The sequence below is a fragment of the Gorilla gorilla genome, chromosome X, assembly GCF_029281585.2.
Source record: "Gorilla gorilla gorilla isolate KB3781 chromosome X, NHGRI_mGorGor1-v2.1_pri, whole genome shotgun sequence".
NCBI classification, from domain to species: Eukaryota; Metazoa; Chordata; class Mammalia; order Primates; family Hominidae; genus Gorilla; species Gorilla gorilla.
Genome location: NC_073247.2, coordinates 46338619 through 46353439, shown reverse-complemented (window position 1 = coordinate 46353439; position 14821 = coordinate 46338619). Strand labels below are relative to the sequence as shown.

Genomic DNA, 14821 nt, shown 5'->3' with positions numbered 1-14821 from the left:
TTCTCTTCTAGTCCTTTCTCCATCCTACACTAAACTCTGCTGTATTAGTCTGTTTTCATGCTGCTAATAAAGACATACCCAAGACTGGGTAATTTATAAAGGAAAGAGGTTTAATGGACTCACAGTTCCACATGGCTGGGGAGGCATCATGATCATGGCGGAAGGCAAAGGAGAAGCAAAGGCATGTCTTACATGGCAGAGGGCAGAGCTTGTGCAGGGGAATTCCCATTTATAAAACCATCAGATCTTGTGAGACTTAGTCACTACCACAAGAACAGTATGGGGGAAACTGCCCCCATGATTCAATTATCTCCACCTGGCCCCGCCCTTGACATCTGGGGATTATTACAATTTAGGGTGAGATTTGGGTGGGGACACAGCCAAACCACATCATCTGCATTCAGAATTGTGACTACCATCCTGCTCTGGGCTCTCTAGACTTGGTTTTGTTAATACATGTGGTCTCTTTCATGAACCCTGAAAATTGATTTCCCCCTGGATCCTCATCCAATACTAAGTGTGAGTGTCTCATCTGGCCCCATTCCCTGTCACCTGGTCATTCTAATTGAATCTAATTTGAGAAGCACTAAAATTAAGCATTTTGGTTTATAAAATAAAATATGTATATTTATAATATTTACATGCATTGCTTTGTGAGAATATGAATGGGTAAACATTTGGGGGATGAAATTTTTGTAATATTTATACAAATTTAAAATCTCCACACACTACCCACTTTAACCTAATTTCCACTTTGCTATCAGAATAGGCTTTAGCTTAATATTTTATGTTCGGAATATTTCAGTTCTGTAAGTTATAGCAATAAATGAGTAAACTAATTATGTGCACACTGGAAGGAGATGGCTAAATTAATCATGGCACATACATGCTACTGGGTAGTTCCAAAGGTGAAGTACATCTAAATGTGTTATCATAGAAAGATCCTGCATTCATGTTATGAAGGAGCAAAGCCATATGGCAAAATAATATGCACCTCACTAGCCATTATGATTAATAATTACAATATATTTTTATAGCACCTCTATGTATGAGAAACCCTAGCATTAGCTTTAAAATGATATACCCTATTTATTGTGATTATCTCTGAGGATGGATCTGAATTATGAGGGAATATCATACAGGTAGAAATTGTGACTTATCTGTATTGTTAGAATTGTTTTGTTTTTTGAGACAGAGTGTTGCTCTGTTGCCCAGGCTGGAATGCAGTGTGATAAAAGAAAAACTTCAGTCGAATTAAATTTAAAGGAGTTTAACTGAGTAATGAATGATTCACGAATTGGGCAGCCCACAGAATCACAGCAGATTCACAGAGACTCCAGGGATGCCTCATGGTCAGAACAAATTTATAGACAAAAAGGTAAAGTGACGTATAGGAATCAGAAGTAAGGTACAGAAACAGTGAGATTGGTTACAACTCGGCATTTGGCTTCTTTGAATGCAGTTTGAACATTCTGCAGTCTATGAGTGATTGAAGTATGGCTGCTGGGATTAGCCAACACTCAGCTTTTGTTACAGGGGCATACTACTAAGTTAGGTTTTCAGTTTTGTCTGACTATTAAGCTAGGTTACATTTCATCCACAAGGACTCAAATATAGAAGTATGGAGTCCTTTTCAGACCATATTTAGTTTCCTTTAACAAGTGGCATGATCTTGGCTCACTGCAACCTCTGCCTAGAAGGTTCAAGTAATTCTCCTACTATGTAACAAACAAGCATCACAATTAATTGTCAAAAGGACCCTGTAAATATCTACAGTATGGGCTTACCATATTTCACTCAAAAGCACCATTCTGCGCTGTTATTTTCAGTGACCACTATAATCAGAGTATACTGAGAATTTTCTCATTACTTTAGGTAAGGGTGAAGGAAATTTATTCTTCCTCCTCTGAAGGTTTGAGTCTTTAATTCTGCTGAAATAAACTGACAATGAACAGATTAACAGGAAAAAGTCATAAAAATGTATTAAGGTGCAAGAGCACTGCTGTTACACAAAATATGAAATTCAAAGAAGGGCCAGGTAACTGAAGTTTTTATACCATACACAAAGGGGTAGGGGCTTGAAGCTCCTTGAAATTATGTAAGGTTGAAGAGAAGCATGGCAAGCAAAGGCTTTCTTGTTAGGCAGATAGTGTCCTAGGTACTAGTCCTAAGAAAGAATAGATGTATCCTGTGGCAAAAGTTTCTCTGTAAGAGATTTAAAAGTTATCAGACCTTTAGCCTCCTTTTTCTGTGAGTGAATCTTTTTACAAACTTCTTAGGCAGATAAGGGGGCCTCAGAGAAAGCCTCTGCCAAGCATCCCGTTTGCCTTACTAATGTAGATTTTTTTCTACAGGTGTAAATCTTCCCTAAGAAAGGACAGCCTTTCAGAGCTATTTTCAGAGCTATACAGCTCCTCTGACTAGCCATCTCAAAATATGTCAAAGAAATATATATTGGGGTGGCCTATTTTGGTTTCCCACAGGTGCACTGACAAAACCTTGACCTAGGATTCTCTGCTATCTATCACCTGACTAAAAATGCCTGAACATCAGCACAGGTGCAGTTATGTACAGTGAAAACCTAGATTTTTAAAAATTAATCAATTAAATTTTTTTTTCTTTTTTTTTGAGACGGAGTCTCGCTTTTTTGGAGTGCAGTGGTGCGATCTTGGCTCACTGCAACCTCCACCTCCCGGATTCACGCAATTCTCTGCCTCAGCCTCCCGAGTAGCTGGGATTACAGGTGCCTGCCACCACGTCCGGCTAATTTTTGTATTCTTTGTAGAGACGGGGTTTCACCATCTTGGCCAGGCTGGTCTTGAACTCCTGAGCCTGTGATCCACCCGCCTCGGCCTCCCAAAGTGCTGGGATTACAGGCATGAGCCACAGCGCCCAGTCAAATTAATCAATTAATATTATCCAATGGTATCATGTCTACCAAGAAAGTATATTCTACTGTCTAGAAGGACTCCAGAATTTTCAGGACTTGATATACTACAGATGTTTGCATAGTTACTTTGATGATCTTTTCTCATGTGCTACTTTCAGAAGAAGCTTTGGCTTTTAAGCACTAAGGTAAGCTCACTCACTGGTTTATGTGGCCAGTAGACAGTGTCAAACAAGAAATCCCATTAAAATTCTACTGCAAATATCAGGGTGGTTTTCAAAATCCTGTTTCTTGGGGATATAGCCCCAAAACTAGTAGATGCTTTGCCAAATCAGATTATAATTCACTAGCTCATTTGCAAATCATTTTGACAATGTGTTGGAGATGTTTAGTGGTGATGAACAGGTCTAAATTTCACTGTCAAAATGACCTTTTGCATTGAACAAGATATTGCTATCAGAGGGGTTTTAAAGTGAGGAATGGGCCTACCTGGGAGTTTGGATACCCTAAGTCGGGGGAAGGGAGGTGATTCTGGACGGTTTGTTCCACTGGGAGCAGGGTGCAGCCTTCAGAGGACACAGTGAGCAGCTAGTCAGCAGGTCAGGGTTCCATTTGGACAAGAGTGCACATCAGAGAAAACCCAGGGGAAGGGTGTGGTAATGCAGGAAAGAGCTAGAGCTGGATAATGCCAGCCCCTGGGCAAAGGTAACTTTAAAGGAATCCTGGGGCTAAGGGCATCAGGATCCCATGTAAATGAAGCCCACAGACAATCCTCAAATTGTATTTGGTTATCACTTCCACCTTTCTTCTTTACACCTGCTTTTGGTACTTCAGATGGAAGGACCTTTTTATCCCAAGATGCACTGTGGAGTAGTGAAAAGACAACTGAATCAAGAAAAAAGAAGACTGGCCATTAGGATGGAGAAGTGGAACACAGTAGGCTCTAGAAGAATTCAGACCACAGGTTTAATCTCAGGTCTGTCATATATGAGACCTGTGAACTCAAGCACATGCCCAAGCTTTATGAATCTTAGATTCTTCATCCTAGGGGTGAGTGTTAATGCATGTGATAAAAAACTGTTGGAAAGAATGCAATGTATGAAAAGCATCAGGCACAATGCTTGGCATATCTTGGGTCTTTAATGAAAGGCAGTTATTACCGTGATTATTTTCATCACTGACCCTACCTGCCACTAGTGATGTTTTCCAAGCTAGTATGTCTCAGAGGAGAACAAGAAGTGCTATAGAAAATGAAATATCACATCAACCAAATGCTGTTTGAAAAGTAAATCTCAGCCATTTTTTTCCATTCGGAAGTTATGTCCTTCAATCATGAGGGCGAGAGTTTCTTCTTTAGCTGATGCACCTAGAACAGTTAACAAGGACCAACACCTTGCCTCCATCCAAACTACCCGTGTTTTCATTTATTTCACCCCCACCAAAAATATAAACATTCTTTAGAGTTAAGTAATTAAAATATATTGAAGATAACCTACTCTAAATATCCCTTAAGTGGAGTGGTACTTGGTTCTTCTTACCCAGGGTAATGACTACCAACCCAGTGGCTTTTGTGTATTTCATCTCAAGAAAGTGTCACTGGTATCTCTCAGAAACTCCTTGAGACAATGCACGTAATAAGACTTAATTATGAACTATGTTCAGTGACATAAGGATAAGAGCAGAACAGTTTCCATTCCTTCCCTGGGTGATTTGTCTCTGGTTAAACCATGATCTCAAGGTAACTGTGATGAGGAGTTTTCTACACCAGGCTTTTGGGTCTCAACTCTGAGACAACCCATCTTGAGGTCTGATCCCTGATCACCACTCTCTCAGCCTCATCTTTCACCACACCTGAATTAAATTAAAAATTATACTCATTGAAAGAATTTTAATCTCTCAAAGCCCCAAATTTCTTTGCCTCAGGGAATCTATATTTGACAGTCTCATATGGATTCCCCCCAACTTACCTATTAACTCCTTTTATTTGTCCTTTAGATATTAGAAAATATCCCACAACCATCATTGTAAGATTTCTGTTCCTATAAGTTAGAATTATAAGGAGAGGTCCTAGGCTTTGTTCATCCTAGCATTCCAGTATTATTCTGATTATTACTAAAGAGCAAATGCTTAACTAAGGTTTGGGGAATAAAAGAGATAGTGAGGATCCTGTGCAATTTATGGAGATCTATTTCTCGGATATTTCTAAGTTAAGCAAATTAATGCATATATCATTGAATTTTACAAAACAAAAAACTAAAAGGTATTCAGTAACAAATACATTGATCATCTTTTATCTATTTTTTATTCCAAATATTTTAAAGCAAAGTTCTTAGCAATGTCATGTCATGCTATACTAGAACACAATATAGATGGATGGTTTTCTAATCTGTTTTACAAAATTAACAAAACTTTTGCTACTAAACTGCATGAAAAAACATTAAACGGATATTTAAAAGCAGAGTTCTTAGTAATGTCATGTCATCCTATATCAGAACACAATATAGATGGTTTCCCAATCTGTTTTACAAAATCAGCAAAACATATGCCACTAAACCTCATGAAAAACATTAAATGGATGACCAATATTATTCAAAACTTAAGAGATCTGGAACCTACCTAAACTTCTATTAAAAGAAACATCATCTGAATAATATAGCCATTAAAAAATAAAAGAATAAACTGTCAAGTTACACATACAAAATAGGGATACAGATTATATATACTATTTTTCCTCCAGCCCCACCCTGGACCTGCATCCTTGAACACTAACTGCCTTCTGCAAACGTTACATAAAACATCTATCCTTGTCTTCACTAGGTATGGGAGAAGCTACCAGACATAGCACTGGAACTCACAGTGGCTGTGGAAATGGAGTCAGCCCTGACTCAAATTCTGGCTCTAGCTCTCTCTTCTTCCTCTTTCAGAGCTTCCGCATACTGAGATGGGAAAGAATGTGGGTAAGACCCATGAACTTTGGCCACAAACTCCAGGACTTTCATCTTGCTGGTTTCAGCTTTGGCTCTTGGGCCCCACAGGAATTCATATCGTGCAGGATCACTGTTGGCCACCTGCTGGTACTCCAGGTACTTCTCCTTCACAAAATCTTTGGTGATGAGCTCTCTGGGCTCTCCAAAGATGAAGTGCTTCTTCCCAGAATATACTCCCGTCAAATTCAGCACTTCCCAGACTTCCTCTTCAGTGGCACGGTTGCCCTTCATGAAGATCACACCCAGGACAAGTATCAGGAGGCCAGTCCTGGGCACACCTTTTTCACCACTCAGCATCCCATCATAGGAGAGGCCCAGTTTGATGAAGAGGCCATAGCAATGGGTGGTGGGGTCCACCTCCACCACATCAAGGCCAAAGATCATCTCTAGGCGCTCAGAAGCTCTCAGGAGGATCTCAGAGAAGTGGCTCTCATCATCTTCGATGATAATCTTCAACATATCTGCCTTTGTTATTGGCTTTTTCATCTGATACTTGTGCAGCATGAAATTCACCAAAAAAGCCACTTTCTGGTCGAGAGCATCTGCGGGCACATTCCTGGGGTCTGATGTATCCTCTGAGGAGCTTGGACTATCTTCCTCTTCTTGATTGCTGGAAGCCTCATCAGATTCACTTGATGAGGTGGTTGTGACGGCAATGGAAGAGGAGCAGAAACTCTGAGGAACGTCAAGAGGACTCTCTGCCTTAGCAGCAGGAGCTTCCTTCACTTCGCCAGGCACTAGAGGATGGGAGGAGGAGAGGAAGCTCTTCTCCAGAGCCTTGGATACCTGTGCAACCTCCAGGCTCTGGGTCTCACTGAAGGTCTGAAGGTGCTGATCATGTGTGCATCGTGGACTCTCCTGATCCTGAGACATGATGACCCTTGTGGGTGGCAGTAGGCAGGAGTGTGGACAGGAGGGCAGGCAATGAAGAATCACTGCCTAAGGGAGAGAGAAAGGGTGTAAATGTCCTCAGCTGGTAAACTCAACTGCGGTAGCTCTGATGGAAGCCACTGCCTATAGACTTCTCCTGACAGCAGTGTTATAGAGCCTCACAGATCTGATATTCTGTTTTCTGGGTCTACCAAGAACCTGAAGGATGAAGTGAGAATTCTCAGGGTGCAGCCAGCCAACCCAACATGAGAATTTTTCAGGTCCACAGTAGACACTTGTAGTTGGGCTCAGTACAGCTCCTTTTGTTCTGAGGAGGGTAATGTCATCAGTTGATGGCCAGAAGTGCCAGTAACTTGGCACCTGATAGGGCCTGTGCCACTTCCCCTGTGGTAATGTGGGGCTGTGCCCCAAGACCAAAGTCAAAAGGAAGTGTCAGGTACCTCCTCCAGTTACCCAACCTGGAGTTTACCAGGGCTGACAGCAGGATCTAGATTCTGTGAGAGGCACTGTAATGGTATGGGTAGTCCCCTCAGTTATCACTCAGGTGCCTTACTTTGAATCCAGGCAGGTCCTGGGATCCTTCCTTCTGTTAACCTAATGTTGTCCCCTCAGACAAAAGGTTCCACCTCCTCAAGACCCTGGAGGAGGTAGTGAGGTGTCACCTCCACCTAACAGCTTTACCCATACCCACTCAGGGCTGACAACAGTGCAGTACTTGAGTCTTCAGAATCCCTGCTCTTCTCGGGTGGGTGGCCCTTAGTTTTCATTCGGGCTCCTTGACTTGGCTAGTGATGGTGACTTACCAGTATACTAACTAATGCCACTCTCCCCTTCAAGAATACCTCATCCTCCTGAGTCACCTGAGAAGGAAGTGATAAAGGACACTACCTATCTGCAATTACTGGGGATTCACAGTGTTAATAACAAAGGCTGTACACTGTGAAGCTTTCTTTGTCCTTGTGTCCTGTGTCCTTTTTCCTCTGTGGACCTTACTTGGGGTCCTTACTGTGACTTTTCACAGGCCCCGGGCTCCCTTGTCTACTGATCTGATATGATGTAGGTACACTAATCAAGAACCTCACATGACAGAAACCCTCAAAAAGGAGGAGTGGGTGCTTGTCACATGATCCCTGCCCAGTGCTCCCTGGCTGAAAAAGTTATCAGGGCTCTTTGGCGACATATATCCTGGAGTGGATTCCTATTGGTCCTTACTCTGTGTCTCTATGTTAACTCCTTGCACTTCCTGGACACCCAATCCAATGCTTATCTGAACCTTTGCCTTCATTTCAAGACCACCACCTCCATAAGACCCCAGTGTATGAAATAAGCAGGACAGGGCTCTGTGGCGGTTACTCTTTTCTGGGGTGAGTGTTCCCATCGGCCTCACTTAATGTCCTTCCCTTGACTAATGGAAGCATCTGGGATCTGATATCACTTCCTTAGACCAAAACCTTTGTTATCCTGAGTTCACTGAACAGGAAATAAGTAGATATCTCAGCCTGACAGCCCTGCCCAGAGCCTCCCACAACCGACAGCAGGGCTAAGCAGGGCTACGTTCTGTCCTCATTATCTGGGATGGGTGGTTCCCTGAGACCTCACTCAGGGTCCTCACTTTGACTACTGGTTGGGCTTCAGTCCCCATCTTCTGATAGCTAATGCCACTCCTGCCGAAAAAAGAAAAATCTCATCTCCCTGTGGCAACTGTAAAGGAAGAGATTAGACATCTCTCAGTCTTAAGTCCGTGTCTTCACCTAACCTCTCGGTACCCCTTATGCACCTACCCCTATATTGACTTGAGGCTGCTATTCAGACCATGACACTCACTTCCTGAGACCCCTGAAGATGAAGACAGTATGGAAATTCTTCCCACTCCTGCCTTGGACTTCCAAGGGCTGAACTCAGAGGCAGAGTGGAGTTCATGGAGATCCCAAATGTACTGGAATGGGTGTCCCCTTCATCTATACTCAATGTCTACAATTTGGCTCCAGGCACTGCAAGAGACTCCTCCTCTCTGCTGGCCTGATGTTCCCTCCTTATGCTAAAGATTCACCCCTCAGTGACTACCAAGGATGTGAGGGGACACTTCATCTAGATATCCAGCCTCCTATGACTGACACCATGGGTGGAGACTGTGGGGCCACCTATGTTCTGGGGTGGGTTCCTCTCTCAGTCCTAAGTCCACATCCTTATTTTGAATCATTTAAGCACCCGGGAATCTTCCCTCTGATGGCCTTACTTAGCTCCCTCAAACCAAGGCCTACACTTGCCCAAAACCAAAAAGGACGACATGAAGTTGTCTGACTGGTGGGCCCCCATATCAGAGGTCTCCGAGGGCTGACCAAAGGGGCAGAGAACAGCCCCATGGTAACACCCTGTTCCAGAATATGTGGCCCAGATCTTTTTCATGGTCTGGGACTTATCCTTCTGACTTAAGTTTTCCCTCACAATAAGACCTCCTTCTCACTGAACACCATAGAGGAGTGTGTGGATGTCTCATCTGGCTATCTCTGTTTGGGTCTCCCAAACATTCCCTGTGACTTGTGGGTCTACAGTTTTATGCAGTGTATTTTCCCTTCTGACAGAACTCAATGAAACCTGCCAAGGCCTGGAACTCCTTCTGCTGGCCTGATGTAATATACTCAGACAAAACCTTCACTTCCGTAAGACCCCAGGAGAAAATTAGCAGTATCTTCAGTTTGACACCCCTAGGGTGAGTCTCCCAGGGAGGGGAAAAGCTACTTGGATCCTTCTCTGTCATCAGTTGGCTAATCCCATAATTCTCACACGGGGTCCCCATATTGGAAACTAGTTGGTAATGTGTTCCCTCCAGTCGGCTAACTGATGCTGCCCCCTTCCAACCAAGACTTCATCTCTATGAGACACCCACAAAGGAAATGAGCAAATGCCTCACGAACGGACACCCAAAAATGACAACATGGCCTAGGCACTGTGGCACAACCTCTTTTGTGGAGCCTGCAGAACCTTAAAACTCATTCAGAGGCCGGGCGCAGTGGCTCATGCCTGTAATCCCAGCACTTTGTAAGGCCGAGGCGGGTGGATCACGAGGTCAGGAGATCGAGACCATCCTGGCTAAAACGGTGAAACCCCGTCTCTACTAAAAATGCAAAAAAAAAAAAAAAAAAAAAAAAATTAGCCGCGCATGGTGGCGGGCACCTGTAGTCCCAGCTACTCAGGAAGCTGAGGCAGGAGAACTGCGTGAACCCGGGAGGCGGAGCTTGCAGTGAGCCGAGATCACACCACTGCACTCCAGCCTAGGCAACAGAGAGAGACTCCGTCTCAAAAAAAAACAAAACAAAAAAACTCACTCAGGGTCCTCACGTGGACTCCTGCAGGGCCTGAGATGCCTTCCTCTGCCGACACGGCACTGCCTATATCAGACTAAAGCTTCACCTCCTTCAGACTCCGCAGGCGGAAGTCAATAAGCAACACTTCCGGCTGCCCTTGGCCCCAAGCCTTGCAGGGCTGACAAACAGGCCGGCCCTCACTCAGTGTGTCCCGCCAATGTTCTATCGTGAGTGATCTCTGGTGATCGACTCAGTACTCACTCAAGGGCTTTTTTCTTTTTTAACTCTCGGCAAATCTAAGAACTCTTACCCTTGCCCAAATAAGGACTTCACCTTAATCTGATTCCCGAGGGAGAAATGTGGGGTGGGTTCAGCCTGAAAGTCCAGCCCACGGCCTCCCAGAGTTGACTGCAGGGCCTGGGGCTCTTATCTGCAGGGCGCTCTATTTCCCTCAGTCTCAGAGTTTTACCTTGACACCTGACAGTGCCTGCAGCGACTCGTTCCTCTGCTGACTAGGGTGCACCTTCCTCAGATAAGGTCGTCACAGTCCAAGGACTCGGAAGAGGAAATCCGGGGCGTCACATCCAGTTACCCCGGACGGAGGCCTCGCAGGACCAACAAAAGGGGCGGGGCGGGGTGGAAAGCGTGAAGCACCCTGTACACTCCGATATTGAATATGCTGTTAATTTAGTTAGGATATTGTCTAATTGTGAATAGCCTTGGTTCAAGTCTCCTTTACTTGGATCACCTTTATCTGGTTTTTCTATCAAAAAATGTTCACTTGTAAAAATATTTTGAATAATTTCAAATCTTTTTGGATCTTTTGGATGAGTTTCCATAAGACACTATTTTTTTTGTTTGTTTGTTTGAGATGGAGTCTCGCTCTGTAACCGTGGCAGGAGTGCAGTGGCATGATCTTGGCTCACTGCAACCTCTGCCTCCCGGGTTCAAGTGATTCTCCTAGGAGCCTCAGCCTCCCGAGTAGCTGGGATTACAGGCATGCGCTACCATGCCCGTCTAACTTTTGTATTTTTAGTAGAGACGGGGTTTCACCATGTTGGTCAGGCTGGTCTTGAACTCCTGACCTAGTGATCTGGCCGCCTCGGCCCCACAAAGTGCTGGGATTACAGACGTGACTCATACACTAATTTTTTTCCTCTGAATATATAGTGCAACTGGCCTTCAAACCTAACTGGTTTTCAAACTGTTTGAGGATGGCTTGATCTTTGACTACAGTTTCAGTTTGTGTTGTTTGACTATATTTCTGTATGTTTTATGAACCTATTTATTCCCTTATATTTTGCTAAAAATTAGTTCATTTCACTTGGGTTTTCAACTTGAAGGACATAATATTTATAGTAAAATGGTTTATGATACAAATTCTTAAACACATGCAATAGTAGAAATGATAGTACAATGAACCCAATATACTTGACACTTCCCATGTCATCAGTAGTTAATGGTAGCAGCTTGTTCAGATTAAGAATTTGTTCTTTGGCAAAACCACTCCAAAGATTATTCCTTGTACTTTCATTGGGTATACCCAATGCCTGTGTACAGGTCTCCCTTTTTGGTGACATTGGCAGTGCTGAAGATCATGACTTTTATCCATTATCTATAATATTAGGGGCTATACAAGGATAATTGTCTCATTCTATTATTCATTCCTAGCTTACTAACTGAAATTCTACTATAGGTACAAACCTTTCCTTATCCACCAGTTGGTTATTCTGAGATAATGGTATATAGTTATTTTATATTTGAATCTCTTCTGCACCTATATTTTGTATAATATCATTGAATATAATAATTTCTTCTGCTTTTTGTAATTAATATTTATAAAATGATATATATATTTCATGTAACTAGAGCAAGAAGGAGAAAATTGCTGACCCCTCCAATTTCTGTGTACTCTAATCTCCTACTGTTGCCTCCTGTTGCAGAACCCAGTTGGCATTCAGATGTGGGGGAGCCTAGGGATTGAGAGTCAGGCTCCGTATAGTAGAGAAAGAGCAGAGCAAGGGTAAAGAATGGATCTGAGACAAATAGGATCAGGATTGGCATACCACTTAACAGATTAAATGACAAAAAGTATATGCAAATTTAGAGAAAAAAATCGTTCATAAAAATAGTCATCACTCATTCATTATAAAAAATACATTTTCTTAAACTAGATCAAGGACATGTACAAAAGAGCCCTACAGTAAAAATCATACTTCATATAAAAATATTAAAAACTTTTACATTAAAATTGAGAAGTAGGCAAAGATGCCTGTTATCACCATTTCTATTCTTTATTGTAATGAAGATAATAAAGTAATGGGAAACAGAGGCAATCAAAGAGATTGGGATTGGAAAATAAGGAACAGTGTTTCTGTCATTAAACATGAATCGAATGTATATGAGGAAAATCTACTAAAGAAAAACTATTAAAGCAATGAAAGTATTTTTAAAGGTTCCTGGGTATAATATTAATATGCAAAAGATACTCTTTTTTCTGTACCAATTGATAGCTTGAAGATTAAATTAAATAAAATATAACTTGTAAGTTACAATAACAAAATACCCAGTTCCTAAAAGTAAATATAATTTGTAAAGTATAAAAATTCTATGGAAGCCGGGCGCAGTGGTTCATGCCTGTAATCCCAGCACTTTGGGAGGCCAAGGTGGGAAGATCATCTGAGGTCAGGAGTTCGAGACCAGCCTGACCATCATGGAGAAACCCCATCTCTAACAAAAAAAAATACAAAATTAGGTGGGCATGGTGGCGCATGCCTGTAATCCCAGCTACTCGGGAGGCTGAGGCAGGAGAATTGCTTGAACCCGAGAGGTGGAGGTTCTTGTGAGCAAATATCACACCATTGCACTCCAGCCTGGGCAACAAGAGTGAAACTCCATCTCAAAAAAAAAAAAAAAAAAAAAAAAAAAAAATTCTGTGGAAGAGTTATACAGCTATTATTTAGAGAAATTTCTAAAGATCTAATTGGAGAAATATAATACTATCTTAGATAGAAGACTCAATATTGTAAACATGTTAATTCTCCCCAAATTTTTTCTACTGATGAGTATAATCCTTTTATTGCAATAAAGTCACGTAGTTGTTGTTCGTGAATGACTGTGTATATGCGCATATGTGTGTCAAACTTCACAAGCTGATTCTAAAATATAAATAGACTTGCAAATGGCTAAGAGCAGACAGTATATACTTGAGAAAGAAAAAGAAGATATGATATTAAGGATTATTAAAACATATAGTAAATAACAGTTTTTAGTAAAGATGCAGGCATAGTCGAGTAGACCAAAGAAACTGAATAGAGAGTGTCAAAACATACCTGTTATACAAGGTCTCCTGATTTGTTAAAAATATGCCACTACAAATAAATGGGGGAAAGAACAGTGTTTTTACTAAGAAATGACAATGGAACAATTTGATATCCATATTAAAACCAAAATATGACTGAAACTCTCCTTCACATTTAACACGAAAATCAATTCCTGGCGGGTTAGAAACATACTTTTAAATTTTTTACTCTGAAAGCTTTCATACTTACATAACAGAAGAGAATACCATATTAACAAAAAAAATTTAAATTATATCAAAGTTTTTAAACTGGTTTATAAAAATTAGTGTTTATGATAAATGATATGTTATCAAATTAGGTAAAGGATATTTACAAAACATCTATAGTAAATATACTCAATATAGAGACACTGAGAGTTTTATTTTAAAATTGGGAGGAAGGCCAGGTGCAGTGGCTCACGCCTATAATCTCAGCACTTTGGGAGGCTGAGGCATGCGGATCACCCAAAGTCAGGAGTTTGAGATTAGCCTGGCCAACATGGCAAAACCCTGTCTCTATTAAAAATACAAATATTACCCGGCATGGTGGTGGGCACCTGTAATTCCAGCTACTCTGGAGGCCGAGGCAGGAAAATCACCTGAACCCGGGAGGGGGAGATTGCAGTAACCCGAGATTGCTGCCATTGCACTCCAGGCTGGGTAACAAGAGCAAAACTCCGTCTCAAAAATAAATAAATAAATAAAAATAAGAAAATAAAATTGGGAAGAAAACAGGATGCCTGCTATAATCATTTCTAGTCAATATTTTAATGAAGATACTACATTAGGAAAGTAATGGGAAACAGATGAAATCAAAGGGCTTATTCTTGGAAAATAAGAAACAAAGCTGGTATTATTAACAGAGGATTAGAATTTATGAGCAAAATCTAATGATAAACTAATCAATAAAATTGTTTATAAAGTTTCTGACAATAAGATTAACGTACAAACATACACTTTGGTTCTGTGGTAACAAACAGTATGAAAATGAAATTAAATATCATTTGTAAACTACCATAACAAAATACCTGGTACCTAAAAGTAAATACAACTCAATGGAATATAAAAACTGTAACAACTCAATGGAAAAATTACACAGCTACTATGTATAAGTCAATCAAGGCCTAACTAAATAGAGGAATATTATATGTTGGTAGATAGAAGATTCAATATTATAAACATGTTAATTCTTTTCAAATTCAAACTATAGATGATTGTAATTTTTCTCCCATAAATAAAACCCTAAAGGTTTTTGTGTATCTGTGTATATGTTACATTGTCAGGCTTGACAAGCTGATTATAAAATTTAAATTAATTTGCAAATGGTCAAAACTGTCCCATATCCCCTTAAAAAAAAAAGAACAAAATGTGCTTTACTCTATCAGATGTTTCGAATTACTAAAAATCCATA

General features: G+C 41.2%; 1 protein-coding gene across 1 annotated transcript; it reads right to left on the bottom strand.

Moving 5' to 3' along the window:
• Positions 1-5173: 5173 nt before the first annotated feature.
• Positions 5174-10686, bottom strand: LOC101137024 (melanoma-associated antigen B16). Its single transcript, XM_019019123.3, has 2 exons — positions 10540-10686; positions 5174-6813 (listed from the first exon to the last, which is right to left on the bottom strand). Exon 2 carries the CDS (start codon positions 6745-6747, stop codon positions 5773-5775), a length of 975 nt encoding a protein of 324 aa, XP_018874668.1. The 5' UTR covers positions 6748-6813; positions 10540-10686; the 3' UTR covers positions 5174-5772.
• Positions 10687-14821: the final 4135 nt, after the last annotated feature.